General features: G+C 40.3%; 1 protein-coding gene across 6 annotated transcripts in view; it reads left to right on the top strand.

The window, feature by feature from the left end:
* The first annotated feature begins 135 nt into the window (after window positions 1–135).
* cdh12a (cadherin 12a) overlaps window positions 136–18,136 on the top strand; it is a 32,348-nt gene continuing 14,347 nt past the window's right edge. The window contains exons 1-6 of one of the 6 annotated variants that reach the window (XM_081723319.1): window positions 136–314; window positions 3,096–3,222; window positions 6,568–6,972; window positions 15,309–15,603; window positions 17,241–17,360; window positions 17,895–18,062. In XM_081723319.1, the coding sequence (XP_081579445.1) occupies window positions 6,736–6,972; window positions 15,309–15,603; window positions 17,241–17,360; window positions 17,895–18,062 (820 nt within the window). In that variant the 5' untranslated portion in view covers window positions 136–314; window positions 3,096–3,222; window positions 6,568–6,735. Of the gene's footprint in view, window positions 315–3,095; window positions 3,223–6,567; window positions 6,973–15,308; window positions 15,604–17,240; window positions 17,361–17,894; window positions 18,063–18,136 lie in introns of those variants that run through there. The other 5 variants (XM_027001228.3, XM_081723320.1, XM_081723321.1 and 2 more) reach the window with 5 other exon arrangements.

Below are 18,136 nucleotides of genomic sequence, written 5' to 3' on the forward strand. Positions count from 1 at the left end.
CCCCCATCTCACCCATACCCCCCGCACCCCCACCCCCCCGCCCGCCTGATACCGCAGCGCTCAGTACTGGATTCAGCGCACGCTCTCTCTCGCTTTCCCTGCACAAAGCAGCGCACACTTCTCAGATGAGAGAGAGAGAGAGAAAGAGAGAGAGAGCATTAAAAGAGCGAGTCACAACAGCAGAGGGGATCTGGTGTGTGCGTGAGACTCTCGCAACGTGTTTTTGGGCGCACGGAGAGTTTATTTGCTATAGCCATCCTACATTTGGACTCCTGCGATTTAAATCTGATGAGACTTTGAACGATAGATGAAAGGTATGTGAATTTATGTTTTGTGTTGCAGTTTTTATCAGCTTTTCTCCTTTTCCCACTGTAATGATACGAAAAAATAATATTTTTGCCTATATAAGGTTAGAAACGTCACAAATTAACGCAAATGTGTATGTCTTTTGATGAAAACACATAAAGGGTTTAAAGTCATTTAACAGTAATGAACATATCGTGCTATTGATTGTGAATCTCTTCTGCTGCACTTAACAGCTTCCGAAACAGTTATCTTGTGTAATATCTGCTTACCTCACTGATGTGGAAATGACAAAGGTACATTTTGATATGTATAAGTCATTCCTAAATGTGCAAGAAGCCCCTGAGGTCGATCTGTATAGGTAGCTTACTGTCCTTGAGTTCATTTCGAACGCTAAGGGTCAGGCTTCCAATGCGCCTAAGCTGAGAGCTGAAATATTTATCCTGTAAATTCAATGAGGAATAAGTAATAATTATAGAACGATAGGAGCAAAATGAATAAGGTCATATTTCACTTTGTGCAAAGTGAAGTTTCAGAAAGTTTAACCGCTAAGTGCCTGAGCGTTATGTCCACAGAAGGCGTATCGCTCTTATATATCATATTCCATTTTTAAAATAGCACCGCGTTCACAGCAAACCTGTAGTGACTTTGTGTGACATTCGAGAAGCTTAATCGCATTCCAATTTAAACCTGCGCTAAGCAGTTTTCTCCCTTTGAACCCGGAAAGGGTGTTGAAGTGTTGAACGCTAGGTGCAGAACGGTTTGTGAAGAGGAGAGGTGAAGGCTATTGGCATTACTTCAGCAGGAAAGATAACTCTGAACAGTAGGAGCCAGGGGATAGTATGCACTTGTCTTCTGGGGTCAAGTCATTTGGCAAACCATGGTACCAGCACAGGAAAAACCTGGAAAAAGAGGATAACTTGCATCACTGCTTCCTTATGGGTGAAATTAAAACACATCAGAGTAAAGAATTGTGTCTGCAAATTCCCCTAACATATCTCCTGCAATGTCTAATTGAAAGCTGGAATCAGCTATAAGAGGGTCACTGTATGATTGTGTGCGCGTGTGTGGTGAGCAGGCTATTGTACCGATGTGTTTTTTGTTTGCTTGCCTGCTTGCTTTCTATCAAACACCATCCGCACTTGTATTTACAATGGAATTAATTCCCTGGTTCTGCACCTCTCTGTATTACCACACAAAAAGCTTTGTTCCTCATTCCCCCACGGTGCTCTCTGGTGCTGATGACAGCCCCAACAGAAAGCCTCCGTGGCCCCGTCTGCTCCTGGGAGCTGCAGCGGTTTGGTACATCAATACCTAGGTTACTCCTTTGAGCCTTATTGAGAAGGTCCACCAATCCTGTGAATGTGAGATTAGACATGGCATTCCGTCTGAGCACAAGCTCAGGGGAGCACACGCACAATGGGATATTCCAGCTCTTCATTTGCACAGGCCTTTGTGGAGGTTAAATACTGAAAAGACTGAAGAGCGTGAAAGAGTGAAATAAAAAAAGTGAAATGGAGAGAGAGGTAGATAGAGAGAACAGAGGGCATTTATGTATAACAAGTGATTAAAAAAACAACATTAGGGACCCTGCAGCAATGAAAACTAATGCTAGTCCTTTATAGTAGTGGATTATTGGTTAAGGAAGAAATGATATAATCATTGATCACATACACTTACACTTTATTAGAAACATCTGTCTTGTACCTAGATTCACCTTGTACCTATACTTATTACATTCACAATACAGTACAATATATACAGTACAAACTGGAGCCCTGAATGTGTATTTTTACACATACCAACAGTATGTGCATCTTTTTCCACATACAGATTGTCAGCCACAGTCTTCCTGGTTCATCACTGTCAGTCAGCAGTAAACATCCAGTCAGCAGTTCTCCCGTTGTCAAAAACTAGAGGATGTCTATCACAAAGTGTATGCAAAAAAACAGATGGAAATTGCATTCTAACTGTATACCTATGACATGGTTGTAAAGTGCGTGGTGAATGTATATGTGAATATAATGTAGACTCAATATATTTTTTACACATAAAACATTTAAAATCAAATTTTAACCACAGATTTCAAAACCGTATATCATATACATAAATATTCCTTCCTTTCGTCATCTAGTAACAAGCCAGCTTGCTAAAAAAAAAGCGTAGCACGAGTTCGAAACTCCATAAAAGCAACAGCATTTAATACTGGGCATGGGTAGATCTTTCCTCACTGTCTGCATCTGGATTCTGAAAGCATGCATTAAAAGTTGCTCAGCTCTTCTAGTGGTGAAAGTCCCGCTGAGGTCTTGACTGGATTTCTCTTTGTAGTTACGGTTGGCCCGGGCCATCTTGCCACTGGCACAGTGACTCAGAGCCCCCACACAGGGATTCTAGTTTGTCCTCCTCGTCCTTCTTAGCCGGGGTGATAGCTCTTTAAATGTCACACCAGGATTTCTGACTAGCTGCTTGTCACTTGAGTTGAAATGCAAGGATCTGCGCTTAAAGTTTCAGCAGTACTAGAACTCGCTGCATTGTGGTTAAGGATCTGACATCGACTTTTGGTACCAATAGGCCTATTGCATCCAGCACTCCACACATGACAAAATGAGTTTTAATGTTTTTTTTCTGAATTTAGAAGCTGCTAACGGTGTGAATTTTAACACTGCATCAATGTTCTACACACACTTACACACACGTATTTGTATGTATATATGTGTGTGTGTGTGTGTGTGTGTGTGTGTGTGTGTGTGTGTGTGTGTGTGTGTATTGAATTCCTCACTTTTTCCTGGAAGCTCAGGTTTTGGGTTGTTCCTGGGATCTACTGGAGCCATTCTCCCAGTTTGGGGGTCACAGCCTCCAGTGCTCTGGTTACCACGGGAACCACTGTTGGCTTCACCTTCCACATTTCCAGCTCTTCAGGTATTTTTCGAGCTTTTCATGTTCCTTGTTTCTGATGTTGCTATCACTTGGGATTCTTTATATATGTATGGATATTTATATAAGCTCTGCGTACGGCTTGTAAATTCCCTCATAATCTAATGTAATAATGATTAAAGTAGTACAACATCAAGGGATTAAAATTCATCCAGCAATTTCAGCTGTTTGCAAAAACAGGGAGTGTAAGCATGACTGTGGATGAATCACATGGCATTCTAAGCTTGCCAGGATTTTTCCCAAGAAGGATAAAGAAAGAAAGAAAGAAAGAAAGAAAGAAAGAAAGAAAGAAAGAAATATAAAGATCAGAGAGATTCAGACTTTATTCAATCATGTACTTCTATCTCATTCCATGTGTTATTGCAGTACAGCCTTGAATTTGTCAAAATGACACAAAGATTAGAAGTACAATGGAATTAGCCATGGTGGAGTTTAGGCGTTGTACTGATATTAACCTTGATAATGGCACAAGGAACAGATGTTTGAACAAGGCTGAGCTTGGGTAAAAGTTTCAGGTATGACTCTTTATATTTGTAAGGGTAATTGTGTTGAACTTGAAAGAAAGGTCTGTCAAGGATATGACATAAATCTTAAAAACAACACAAACCACTGTAACTGTTTCCACTCCCTTTTCAGTCAGGCGGCAACACGTGTAAATGATGCAACAGTGCAGTGGTAATTTAGTGGTGTACCAATGAATCTTCTGAAAAATGTTGACAGTGGTAGTTCTCCAAACCTACGCAACATCTCAACTCTTCAGGGTGCCTTTCTGTATACAGGGATGTTATAAACTTTAATATTCTTACTGAAAAAAACAGCACACTTAGAGGTTATTATGCCCTACATCAGACAAAGAACCAGAGGACCTGGCAATCACTAAAGAAACCTGTGGGATGGAGTGTGAGTTGTTCCAAGTGATAGGCCTTGCTGTGATAGGCCTCCTGGGAGAATTAAGGAATCAGGAGTTAGGATCATCAGAGATTGTTTTAAGGAAAAAAAAGTGAAAATGATATCTAGACATTTACAAAAATACAGCATATTTTATATATGTTCTAATGACAATTAAAACAGATTAAATTAATATGGAAATTATTTATATTTTATAATAATAACTATTAGAATACTTGTAGTCTGAAGCTATATCTAGCATATCCTATACAAGCAAGCTATAAATTATTCTACTGGACTGAAAAACTAAACTGAGAAACAAATAAGACGGTGCTGACTCCATTACTCTTGGATCCTCCAATACTCCTGGATCCTGTATTCAGAGAAAGCAATGGAGCATGAGAGGTGGATGTTCAGTGTGGACTATGCCTTAGGGAGGGTGCAGTTAAAAGCCACTCCAAGTTGAACTTGATGAACTTCGTCAAGTTTATTTTTGTAGTAACTGGGATCCACTTTAACCACAGCTGTGGCACTGGAAGGTTCATACTGTTGAATGAAGTTTTAAGATTTAATTATGCATTTCCCTTACTTTTGCTATCTTCCTTACTCTAAAATAGCTCCTCTGAGGAGTGTCAGCATAGTATCTTTATTCCCAAATCCCACAGGATACTGTAGCGCAGACTTTTATTCTGAAAGATGCTGTGTTTATTTCTCATCTCAAAAACAGAGGCTATATATATAAATCAAATTATTATTATTATTAACCTGCGTGTGTGTGGGTGGGTGTCGGTGTGGATGGGTGCCCTCCTTCTGAGATTCCTTTTGCTTACCCTTCAAGTTTTGCCTAGCCTCTAGCCTGCACATACTCGTAACAGTCTCTCTCACACTGAACATGACAGTGCTGGTTCAGTACTTCTGCTGGCTGCAGGCTTGCTGAAGAGTCTAATGTATATTCAGCAATAAACATGTTCATCCAGTAACTGGGACAGACTGTAAATTCATGAAGTCCCAAAGCATTTCACACGCCAGACTTTGTATACCTACAAATAAGCTGTGGAAACTTAGAAAGGTTATCGTAGAATCAGGCATTTTAAATACAGAGAAATATTTTGCCCTTTTCCGTATTTCCTATGTCTACTTGAGCCTAATACCTTGTTTACTAACATGCAATGTCGAGGATGTAATAAAGGAAGTTTAGTTTTTGCCATGCAAGGGTCTTTATGCAATCATCTGTCAAGATGTAAGAGTGCTCTCCTGGGATGTCTTGAAAGGCTTTGAGTGCGTTGCTGCATCTAGAGAAAAGTCGGGGTGTTCCTGTGGAGAATACAGCTGTAGATGTGCAACGTCCTGCCAAGATGAGCTTTGTCACTGCTTTTGAATGGCTCATGTTAACTCCCCCAGGACACTGTCATCACTCGCTATGTGAAGCTTTCTGGTGATTAGCATAACACTTTTCCTAAGAGCTAAGAGCTTTCCACTTTTCCCGGGTCGATCTTTCCACAAAGGACAGGAGATTGCTTACAGACGCGGCACACTCTTAAAGGACTACTTCACCCAAAAAACTAACACTGGTAAATTCCGACAGGTGGCCGTTGCCTGTTCAGATGGTGCAGTGGCATTTGGGATTGGAGTATTGCTTTAAGTCAGTGCTGCAACATCAAAGCCCTTCCAGTGGAGATATGTGTTGGACTGGCAGGTTGTGATATACATTAGGAAGGCTTCAACAGGACTATATTTATTACCATAACCCTTCTCCATAAACAGGGGAGCTCGGTTTTGGCATTTTTTAAATTCTGCATTGCCTTTCTCCAAACACAGGTCTGTTCCTTTGTTATCGTCTATTTTGCTTATAAAACTTCAGAGGCCAAAGAGATGAGCTGTCCTCTTGCATCAAATTATGCAGATATTTTCCATGCAGTTATCAAACTCCCGACCTTCATCTGGAGCAGCTTTTGCTGCCCATGAAAGGCCATCTGCATAGTCAAGCCATAAACAACCTTGCTGCACACGTGGGATCACCTCATTTTAAGGAATGATGCAGCATAAACAGCCACAGAGCTGTACCTCTAGCACACTCTTGGAGCCTTGCCAGAAGCCTTATGTCTGCGGACTGGTTCAATTGCTCCTCCATTCGGCATTTTTAGATGCCCATTCCTCAACCCTCCCAATGCTGAAGTGTGCTAACTGCACTCAAGAGGGCCAATTTGGTCAGCTTCCCTTTTCTTTGCACCGTGAGCCATGAAATCATTCAAGTACGATTACATCGTTGGCAGAAACGACAAAGGATTTAAATTACAACTTCAAAGACAAAAGGTATATTGGAAGTTACAGACAGTCTGGCTCTCTCATATTGGCCTCCCCTGCACATACAAAAAACAGGTGGTAAATCGATTAGATCATCTGCGCCATACCATGAATTTTCTTTCCCCTTTTTTTCTCCAGGCAGAGGGCTGGAAATTCAAACCGCCCTGGATGTTAGTTTATCAATGTCATCGAGACATCGTGGGGCACTTCGTCTTGGTTTTGGTCTTTGCCCACGGCCGGCACTCCAGCTCGCTTAGTATTCCAAGACGGATTCTCCAGTCGAAGTCCTGCACCTGATATTTTCCAATGCTGATGGGGAACTGCCTGCTTCTGTTGCTCTGGTGCCTCCTGGACAAGAGCTTTATTTCACCCACGCACTCCTCCTCATTTCAAAGCAGGCTGGGAAAAGAGCACCACAGGGGATTGTGGGACCACAGGAGACATGGCGTGGCTGGGCTTCAGAGAGTCAAGCGAGGCTGGGTGTGGAACCAGTTCTTTGTTCTGGAAGAATATATGGGATCTGAGCCACAGTATGTTGGAAAGGTAAACCTCTTAACTTTCATTCTGCTATACAGTTTGCTCCAGTATTTTCTAACCTCATTTTGTTTACTGCTTGAACTAAGTTACAGTTTTCTAAAGGGATCAACCGAGCAGTTTATTTGGTGATAAAAGTGTCAGTGAAGTCTAAATCCTTCAAGCGGTTCAAAAGCACTGCAGAGATGCAGTAAAGGTGTCTGCTCTAAAAGGTTTGGTTTTATTTTTATTCATGATTTTATTTTCTGGTTACTCAACATGACATGTTTTGAATAGGCAGTTTTAGTGTTCATGACTCTCAGTCAGGTGTTGTGTATAGCTGCAAGCAATATTACAGACAAATATCTTTACTGCCTTATTCATCATGAGGTACCATACTTTTTAGTAGTTTCAGCAGGTTTTCTGAGATTTTTATTTTTCCTGTATTAAAAAACTCACATAGTAGAGCATTTTTGCATTATCCTAAAAGATTATAACGTGTCTAGACAATAGAAACACAGATTCTGGATGCAAACGAAGGGTTAACGGAATTTTATACACCTTTATTTGTCCTAAATTAAATGTCAAGGCATACTGCAGAATAGGCTTGATCCTAGCACCTTTAGCTTAAGTGGGATCATGGCTAAATTGAATCGTCTATGGGCAACGTGACCACAGTGGTGGCGGGGGGGAGACTGGTGCAAGCCCTTGGTCACGCACGCCTACGCCACTTCAGAGGCATCTTACCGTCGGGTCCCTCGGCCACCGCCAGTTTAAGAGTTCCTCCAGATGACGCGCAGCAGTGGCTGATTAATCTGATCCGGGAAGAGCCAGCAGAGAGAGGGGATCAAGCTTTAATTGCAGAGATTTCGCCTTGATGGACTAAAGTAAGCTTTAGATTAAAAAAAACAAAACATTTAGGTGTTGATATGAAAGCACCGTTCAGAGATGCAAAGAAGATTGTGGGCCCTTGTGGCTTCATTTCATAAGCTGGCTGCATCACAGAGCAAAAAGGTGTTATGTACAGTTATTGTTTCCTCGTACTGTAGCATGAAGCGAGACTGGGAAAGCACTCTCAAAGTGCATGCTCTCTAATAGATAAGATGGAGATACTGCAAATTTTTGGCAAGCAGGACCTAGAGTTCATGCTTTAACAAAGGTGAAGACCATTTTTGGTACGGAAATGTTTAATTGATTTGTAGGTTTAGGATTATAGATAATAATGACATTGTATATGTCTAAAACCTAGGTTATATTTTCTATAATTATGGTCCCTTCATATACTGTCACATAGTTATCATATATGTCCACCAGTAACTTATACAGATCTATAAGTACCTTGCTTATTAAGGAGCTTTTAAAATTTTAGGAGTTTAATGAAAGGAATGAAAATAAAAGCGACGATAAACGTACACTAACTGGAACAAAAACTAACGTAGCATACAATGACCAGTAAACTGTCGCAGAACCACAAATGGCTTATACAGGATAAACATAACAGCGTAGCAACCCTTAGGTGGTGTGGTGAATGAGGCGCAACACGCACATCCCGAAGAAGGTGTGCTGAGTAACCATAACAAAGGCAAGTGTAACAAAAGATGACAACATAAACGAAGGCACACGCACCCTCACCGTTGTATGGAGGAGGCTACCGGCAGTGTCGGGGGGGGGGGGGGGGGGGCACTGTCACATAATGGTTACATCTGTGTTCTGACTTAAAGCAAGTAAAGGTGACCACAGAACTTCATGCAATTTCTACTGGAAATAAATGCATGTTTTAAAATTTTATTTTTATGTGAGCTGCTTTGAAGCAGATTGGTCTGCAGCAGTTCTTCTTATGATGTACCGGATATTTGAAACATTAAGAAAAGGAGTACAGAAGTAAACTGAGAGAAGCCATGAACTGTGATCAAAGGAGGCACCTCATATGAAGGCTGTAGGAAGCATCTGTCCTCACGCTCCAGAGTTTCTGGCACAAATTTAGTGGTGGTGTGGAAGAAATGGCTTTACCTCCAAAGGAATGCTATTGTGCAGAGATCTTACAAAAATCACTCAAAGAAATTAATTTGACAGTGGCAGTTTGACTAAATGAGAGAAGTGGAATCTTTAAAACATCTCACCACTCAGCTTTAAACACTACGTACCTTGGGTCTGCTTTGACAACAAAAAACATTTGTTTATGTGTTGCTCAACCCATTTGTAACGCGTGGTGGCCTGAGTGACGCAGGGCGAGGGGCAGGACGCACAGACTCCGGCGACCGGGACATACATTTATTTACATTTCACACATATAACGATAACGGCACTCACAAACACTACAAACATTAACACGGACATTAAACGGTTAACATTTAAACACGGACGATAAACGCAAATACTTCTAACAACAAGAAAGGGAACATTGCATCAAGACATTTACGATGTTACATCCACAATGACCAACACTCTGCACACTTCCACACGGGTTTAAATACATACAAACAAACACGGTGCAGGTGTGTGCAGGTGTGGCCACAAACAGATCCTCCCACTACACGTGGCTGGCCAAAGCATGTGACTCGCGGGATGCGAGCGTTCCGTGACATCATTCATATTCCCAACTTGTCATATGTTGAATCTTGGGCAGAACCCTTTGGTATCAGTATCAGAGACAATCAAAGCATCATGTGAAAATATTGTATTGTCTTCGGTAACTAATAAACCAAAATATATGTATAAGTTCCACAGCACAAATATAAGAAGAATAAGCAAATAAAGAATTATATAATAAAGTCTTCAGGCAGGAATGCCACAAATAAACAAAATCGCAGCTAACTAAAAAGATCTCCAAATAATTAACCTGACAAAATGGATACACAAAAAGTGCGGATCATCACTCCTTGGCCTTTTTCTGACCTTCAACATTTCGTGTTCTCTAACCAAATGGCCACTCTGGTAATATTAATCCTTAACATTTAAAAAAACAAAGAGTTAAATCGCATAACTGACCAATCAGACTTGTGCTTCAGGGTCCTCAGATCTACACTGTTTGCACCTACAACTTTGCCTTGGTAATATTGGACACTTTGGTAATAGAAATATCTAACTCTTTGGAATATTGATTAAAACACAAAGCTGACCACATGTATTGCCATGACCTTATCCAGCAGGCTCCTGGAATATTAATTTGATGTGTCCAATGAAAATTAACTTGGCCTATTTTTGGCAAATGGCCAACTGTAGCAAAAGGCCAACCATGTAACCTAGGATCTCCAAACCTTGCAACTTTATCAATAGCTTGTGGATTGTGCATTGTTCCCATGGGTATACAGGACTGTGCTATCAGCAAACATTTGACTCTCCATACCAATGCATACTGATGGATGATTATTAATGTAACAAATAGCAGAGGTCCTAATATAGAACCCTGTGGAACAGAATTAATTTGCACTCATTGAGATCAACCAGACAAATATGGTTTTATCCAGTCTTGTGCTTCCATTTATACAGAGCTAACTATGAAAAAAGTATTTGATGATTTATAGTGTCAAAGGTCTTATGCAGATCAAGACTGCCAATCCCCTGCCCATCCAATTTAGCTTTGATAATTTCAAGGAAATGACAGCATGCTGTTTCAGTCAAATGTTTTTTTTTTCCAAATACATAGTTCATGGGATGTAGTAATCATTTAGAATCAAGATGCGCTATCAGCTGCTCAGCAACTACTTTCTGTAAAGCCTCTGAAACAGCAGGAAGAAAATTAATTGGTCTATAATTACTTACTTCCTGTTTATCAACTGATTTATAAACAGGTGTTACTACTGCAACCTTCAGTGTGCTAGGGAATATGTTTTCCTGAATGGACTTATTTATAATGTAAGTTACTGTAGGTGTTACATTATTTCTATACTTTTTGAGAAAAGGTGTGTCGATTCCAATGTCCTTTGCTTTAGGGTTTGATAATGAGAAAATTTTGTTCCCATTTACTTTACACACATGTTTCAATCTCAGTACTGTTTTGGCACTGTTCAAAATCTGGGGAAAATGCATCTGTGATGAATTCTGACACATCTTTATAACAGAATCAATAAAATAATCATAAAACCATGGACCACCCTAAACTGTTACACTGAAGTGTATAATTAAATTCAAGCTGTATATCACCACTCCTTCAACAATACAAGTTTGTCAATAATTTTCCATAAAATGTTACTGTTAACTTCTGCATCTTTAATAATTCCAAGAAATTTGCCTTAGCCTTCCTGCTTCAGTCTTGTAACCGCATTTTAAGACTCAGTGTCCAGTCCCATCTTTCAGAATTGTTTTAAAGCCACATCTTTTCTTCATTTTTTTCCATTGATTTTTATTCTCATTGTTTGTGTTTATTCATGAGACTGAGATAATAAAAAGAGGGAAAAGAGGCCTTAACATTGCATTAGACATATTAATAACATAAAACAAAAGGGTGTATAGAAATTTTGTGTCCTTTCAGAATGATTTGCCTAGAGGCCTCTGCAGGCTTCTGCAAAGGATGCTGGGTAGGCTTTGGTGGACCTGAAAGTAAGATATATGACCTCTCCACAAGGTTGAGGACCATACAGAAAAACAATCTTCTTTAAGATAAGGTCAAGAGAAGTCTTCACTTGGAATGTGGTGGTAAAGGGGTCCAACTGGTGTGTGTGAATATCAGTTTGCATAAATTGACTAATGTATGGTTTGGATGTAATAGTGGCGAATGCAAAAACTAATATGTAAAAGAAGGTGGGGTGAATACATAAATCACGTCTGACAAATGTATAAAAATTTGGGTTCTTTGTGTGATTGTTAGACAGTCTCTGGAGTGTGCCTCAATAATGCTTGTTATCCTGCAATAAAGGACAGGACCAGCTATTCTCTTCTACTAATTCTCAAGTCTGCATCTTTATTTTCTATTTGAATGTTTAACTTTAAAACTAGCTGACTGTGAATTTAGGAACGACAAGACATTCATAGATGTCGTCGGAAAGTCAGCCGATATGGAGAAAGTTTGTATTTCCACTTTAATTACAAAAGTTCACCAGGGCATTATTTTGTGTTGGTGCAGCTTCAATTTCTAATTCTGAAGCATAAAGACGATCAAAGCAGTATTGAGATACTACCATTGATCTGCAAGTAGTAAATCCAATATAAGAGTCATCACATGAAACTTTTTGGAAATCTTCAGGCTCAGGACTAAGTTGCAAAACACCACACAAGAATAGAACAGTGCAGAGAAAAGAGGAATACCTCCATTTTTTAAAGCAGTCATTTGTCTCCTGTTTTGATGTTCATGCTGCCAGCACATTGCAAGCGCTCGCCCCTCGCACCGAAAAGTGGAGTAGATGGTATATCGACTCCACAATTCAAGCGGCACAGCAAGTTCACTTTGCAACTTGATGGATCACGCCCAGCTGCACGGCAATGGAAGGACAGTCACAAGCCATGACCGCAATCGAAATCACAGCTCTGTACTTTCCATTCTCCTCATGTACGATGGCCATGTCTTCCCTCTGTTCAGGCTTTCAATTAAAAGACAGGCGGCTTCCCAGTTTGTTTAAGGAAAGGTGAGACGGCGGCACCTGTCTCAACTGTGACAATCATTTCTGACCCCGCAAATGACCCATGGCAGTATTTTAAGGATCTGTCCATGCGTGCAGTGAAAAAAACATTATAGGGATATTTTCTGACACAATTTTACAAAAATAGTAGCATGATGATATAGGGAAAGTGCCAAAAGGGGCTTAGACCCCAGAGGGTTTTTGGGCACTGTCGCATAAAATTAGGAAAGATTTTTGCAACGCTCACATAACATAGAAAAAGACATGATAGGATTTACAAAATGTAGGTTCCCATTCCAATGCAAAAGAGATATTTTATTACATCCGCTAAGCAATTCCCATTATAGGTGTCCTACTTTAGCTAACTAACAAGAAAAATTTGTTTTCCTGACACCAGCATTCCATTCACAGGATGTTCATTCCCAGGAAGATAGCATTACACAGAAAGGACATTACACTAGCTTTTACATATTTTACTTTTGTTCGTTTAGTAAATAAATAAAAAAAATAGTTCAATGATCTTAATTTTACAGAAAACATGTAAGTAGACATAAAATGAGGAAATATTTTCATGTTACTGCCGTATTACACGGGGAAAGCACTGATACAGGGATTTGTATGTTAATTTCCCATAAGCGAAAATCATAATATTGTCTCATAATCTAATAAAACGTGTCACTGCGTCACAAAATATTTATGTGACTGTATGACAAACAGGAATGAGACTAGTTTGATATGTAGGCAGTGTAAAAGCCTGTATATTTCTAATTAGTTGTGTGAACAGAGTGATGTTTCTTGCTGGGCAGAATAAAACCTGAGTTTTATTTTGAAAACGTGATATTTTTGGTCAACACTCTTAACAAACCAGTACCAGATAGGCAACGGAACAGAGCAGAATCTAGATTGAAGTCTATGGGATTGCTATGCGTACCAGAATCTGACGAAAAAAGGCCACCTTTGGCATGCACACACTGGTGGGTTCTCCCCAGGCTTCAGAGAATGACGGGTTGGGAATGAAAATTAGTTGGTTTTGCTAGAAGTTTGCTTTTTTTAAAGGACCATTTGAGGTCCCCCTGTTTCCTTGAAGGAGAATTTAGTTAGTGTAGTGTTCATGGACTCCAGAGCCTTTTGGAATTTGATTAAACTGCATAGAATGCAAATAAGTAATCTGTGAATGTACCTCATGCTGAGAAGGACAAACAAACATGCTGTGTTCTTTTTCAGCTCAAATGTAGAGGCAATGCACATAAACTGATTATAAATTATAACAAATAATTTATTGTCATATGGCAAAACATACTGGATGATTCCATTTTTACAGGAAGGGATTCATCTATCCAAAATTATAATTTAAAATGTATGAGAAATTAAAGGAAACAGCATGTAGATAAACAGAGCTTTATAAGATATTATGCAGATACATAATGCAGTCTGTATTATTTATGCATTTCTCTATATTTATTTCTATAATAACAGAGAGTATGAAAATTAGAACCCAAAATCTGTTTATTTCTGAGGCTGTTGGGCCCCCATCAATCATTACCTGCTGTCTGACACCTTTGTGCATTTCACACGTGTTTTGACTGTATTCATTCATAGAATAAGCACTTTGGTTCTTCTAAAGCAGTTTAATTGCATTTTTGAACAAGAAACAGGACAGTTTACCAGTACTTCCTCTCATGTGAGCAACATGCTCCCTGCCCTTTACGATAGGGATAGATTATCTCAATGTCACAATTTGTTCTATGTGCGTGTGACCTTTAAAATGACATTTTATCTCCAGAGTGAATTCTTCTTCTTTTTTCTTACTACCATAAGAGCCTTCACCCCTGCAGTCTGACGTGAGGCCTTGTCTGGCTTTATTGACAGTTAACATCCATAACAGTGTGTCTGCGGATTGAAAGACATCCACCCTTAATTTATAGTGCTCATTGACATTCTCTATAAAAGATGAAACATATGAATCAAGCTGGACGCAAAACCTCCTTTGATACCTTTATTAGGGATCATGGATTATCTGGTACCTTATTGCCAGTTCCGCGACCCGAGCTAAGTAATGAATTCTTTCATTCAACGACTCGTTGTACCTCATCTAATGGGATTTTTTTAATTAGCTTGACATGGCTTACGTGCTGATAGAGAGAATGCAGTTTCTAAGGATGGCCTTAGCTGCATTGCTACAAAGACATGACTCAACATGGGAAATGGAGACTACACTGCTGGGATTAAGTACATTACTTGAGGTGGCTGAACTCTATCCATTTGACAAACTGTGGAAATAATATCTTTTTTCCTTACATGGGAAGGCCTTTGAAACTCATGGATTGTATACCAGCTGCCTATTCATTCAGGAATGAGGCTTTACTTGTGACTGTTTGAATCTTTATTCCAAATACTTGGCCTAATCATTCACATAACCTCATGTAGTGTTGTATGACTTGGGATATAGCTTTCACAAGTTTTTTTAGTGTGGTTAGATAACAAAAGAATACGTTATTAAAAGAGAGTCCATGTACCTGCTTACTCAAATATTAAAATTAACAGTTTTACAGTTTATTATTTTTGTGCTTCTAATCATCTGTGGAGATGAGGCCCGGCTAGTTCTATTACCCCCATTGGCTGTTAGCATCATGATAACTGGGTTAACCTTCATTCACTTTTAGAAAATGCGATGATGCCTAAGTGTGATAAAACACTGTCCTGCCAGTTAGACATGTTGAATGCTAACGTTATATTACTAATGTTGAAAATGTTGTATTCTTAAAACTCTTGAATGCACTCTCACCAGTTGCACTGTCGTGAATGTTGCAGCTACACAGTGACCTGGATAAAGGGGATAACTTGGTAAAGTACACACTGTCTGGAGAGGGAGTCGGCGCCATTTTCACTGTAGAGCCTACCACGGGGGACATTCATGCCGTGCAGAGCCTGGACCGCGAAGTGAAACCTTATTACACGCTACGGGCCCAGGCTGTGGACGTGCTAACTGGCAGACCCCTGGAGCCAGAGTCCCAGTTTATTATCAAAGTCCAGGACATCAACGACAATGAGCCCAGATTTCTGGAGGGTCCTTACTCAGCCAGTGTTCCAGAGATGTCTCCTATAGGTAAGCTGTGGCTTCTTCACAGCCCTGTGTGGCTGGGGAGGTGATGAAGTGAGAGAGCCGTCACCTTAAAATACATCTCATGAATGCGAGACGAGGACTTAACCTTGCCTTTGGGCAACGTGGCAAAATTCATCCTTTGAATGACTCATCTTGGTTACATCAAATACGGCACCATTTTTTATTGCATGGAAAATAGATGAACGTAATTACACAGTGATGTACCTGGGGAATTGCTTTTCAGGAATAAGAGGGGAAAATAACATATTGTTGCTAAATCCAAGTTGAGTTCATGAATACCTCTGTTGTAATCCTAGGAAAAATTGCAATATTGAAATTGGGTTGTTTTTGTAATTTAATTCTATTTCATTCTTTTTTCCCAACTATTAGTCCCAACTATTTCACAAATTCTATAGTCTTATTTTGGATTCCTCATTGCCTGCATGTACAATCCAGTATTATAATAAGGGAATGCATTGTTCATTGCCAGTACTGGTCCTCCTGCACATATTTGTAGGTTTCTAATAGATGTTACATTAAGCCTCAATAAGTTCTCAATACAGAATATTCTTGCAATAAAGTTATACTAGAGTTATTCTATTACTACAGTTACTCTCTTATTAGAATACATTAGAGCAAGTTCCAAATGACTAGAATTTACTCTGTTCTGGCAAATTAGAATTTGTTTGTTAGAATCTAAACTTCAGTTTATTCTAGAATGGAAGATATGTTATTCTAATTTACTATAGCATATCAGGCCACTTCTGTGTTAATTGGAAAACAGAATTGGAAAAGTACACTGTTTATTCAAGCTTTGTCAGTCCATTACCTCATATATCTACTACTTTACAAGGAAAGTTACTTCTAGGGACAGGTTCCACGTCTAATCTTTTAAGTTTTCTTTCTCAAAAGCAGATACTGCCCACATGCAGTTTCATTTAATTGCCTATCCTGCATGCTCAGTGACCAGCTCCCAACTAAACAGCATTACTCTAGTGTGACATCCTGGCCTTTTTCAAGCCTGCAAACTTCTTCTTTTTTTTTAACAATGATAAAGGGACGGTTGAAATGGCCGATGCCTTTCCAGACATTCCCATTGACCGCTCTGCAGTGTTTGGTTCCGCAGTTTGGCTCCCGTTAGGGTGAGGTTGGAGAGGTGCGGTCACGATGTTGCACCACCCTGCCGCATACGCACGGTGCTGTGTGTCGCCAGAGAGCCTCCCTGCAGATTTGAGCCCTTGTCTCCATGACAGCAGAGGCTCTGATGGCCCATGTGTGTACCTTATTGATCGCATGCAGAGCTCTGCTTATTGTAATTAATTTGATTAGCTTTAAAAAGCCCTTTAATTTTAAACAAGTATGCATGTATATTGTACTGTTTGGACATATTTTTATATTTAATATGTTATTAAACATCCTTTTTCTTGTATTTTTCTGGTACTTTTTGGAGAACTTACTTTTCAGCGCATCTATTTCAAAACATTGCCACTTAATTGCTTTGAGATGGCCTAGTTATGTTGATTACGCTGATGGGTTCTAATTAAGCTCTTGTAAGTGCGTCACGTGCACGCGCTGTAGCCGGCACCGCTGCAGCTCCTGTAGTCAACGATCCAATCTGCCCTTGTGTCTGTGTTGCACAGGCACATACGTGATGCAGGTCACAGCCACGGATGCAGACGATCCAACTTATGGCAACAGCGCTCGGGTAGTGTACAGCATCCTCCATGGCCAGCCCTACTTTTCAGTGGACCCCAAGACTGGTAGGAGACTCCGGTGGTAATTCCTGGTACCACACAGCTGACTTCCTGAGCCCAGATGGTCTCTGGCTTTCTAATTATAAAACCGGGGCAATTATAATGTTTGGCTATGCGCTCCGCATATTAATCAGTGTCTGTGAGACCAAGAGTTTGCATGAGAGCGACGCTGTTCTGATAAGCGGCCAAGTTTCAAGTGTGTGTGTTTATATACAAAAGCTTGTCATTTTGTTGCGCATTGGCCTGGCATTTCCATGACCCAGTGTCATGCCAGCGTTGCCTGATCAAAAGGTATTCCCACTGAGAGGGAAGCTATTAAGGCCGATTAGCCTTTAGTGGAATGTCAGACGTTCACCCTTTATGGCGCTGCCCTAAGGAACGTGGATTAATGAAGCGCTATTAGAAGCCTTATCTCTCTTTCTCCGCCGCATCCATCAAAAGAGCGCCGAGCGCCCTGGAAACTGTAGCTTCACCACCTACTGTATGCATCTCTATTTACAACCCCTGTCTGCTTCTCTCCATGTTCTGGTTCCATCCAAGGGGTGATAAGGATCGCCCTACCCAACATGGACCGGGAGGTTAAAGAGTCGTACCAGGTTTTGATCCAGGCCAAGGATATGGGGGGTCAGCTGGGGGGCTTGGCCGGGACCACCACCATCAACATCACCCTGACTGACGTCAATGACAACCCGCCAAGATTTGCTAAAAGTAGGCTTTTGCAATGTCTGTCTCTAAGAAGGACTCTGAGTCATGAGTCACTGACTAGTGCTTGCTACTGATAT

Source organism: Electrophorus electricus, chromosome 11 (genome assembly GCF_041902795.1).
Source record: "Electrophorus electricus isolate QZ-2024a chromosome 11, ASM4190279v1, whole genome shotgun sequence".
NCBI lineage: Eukaryota > Metazoa > Chordata > Actinopteri > Gymnotiformes > Gymnotidae > Electrophorus > Electrophorus electricus.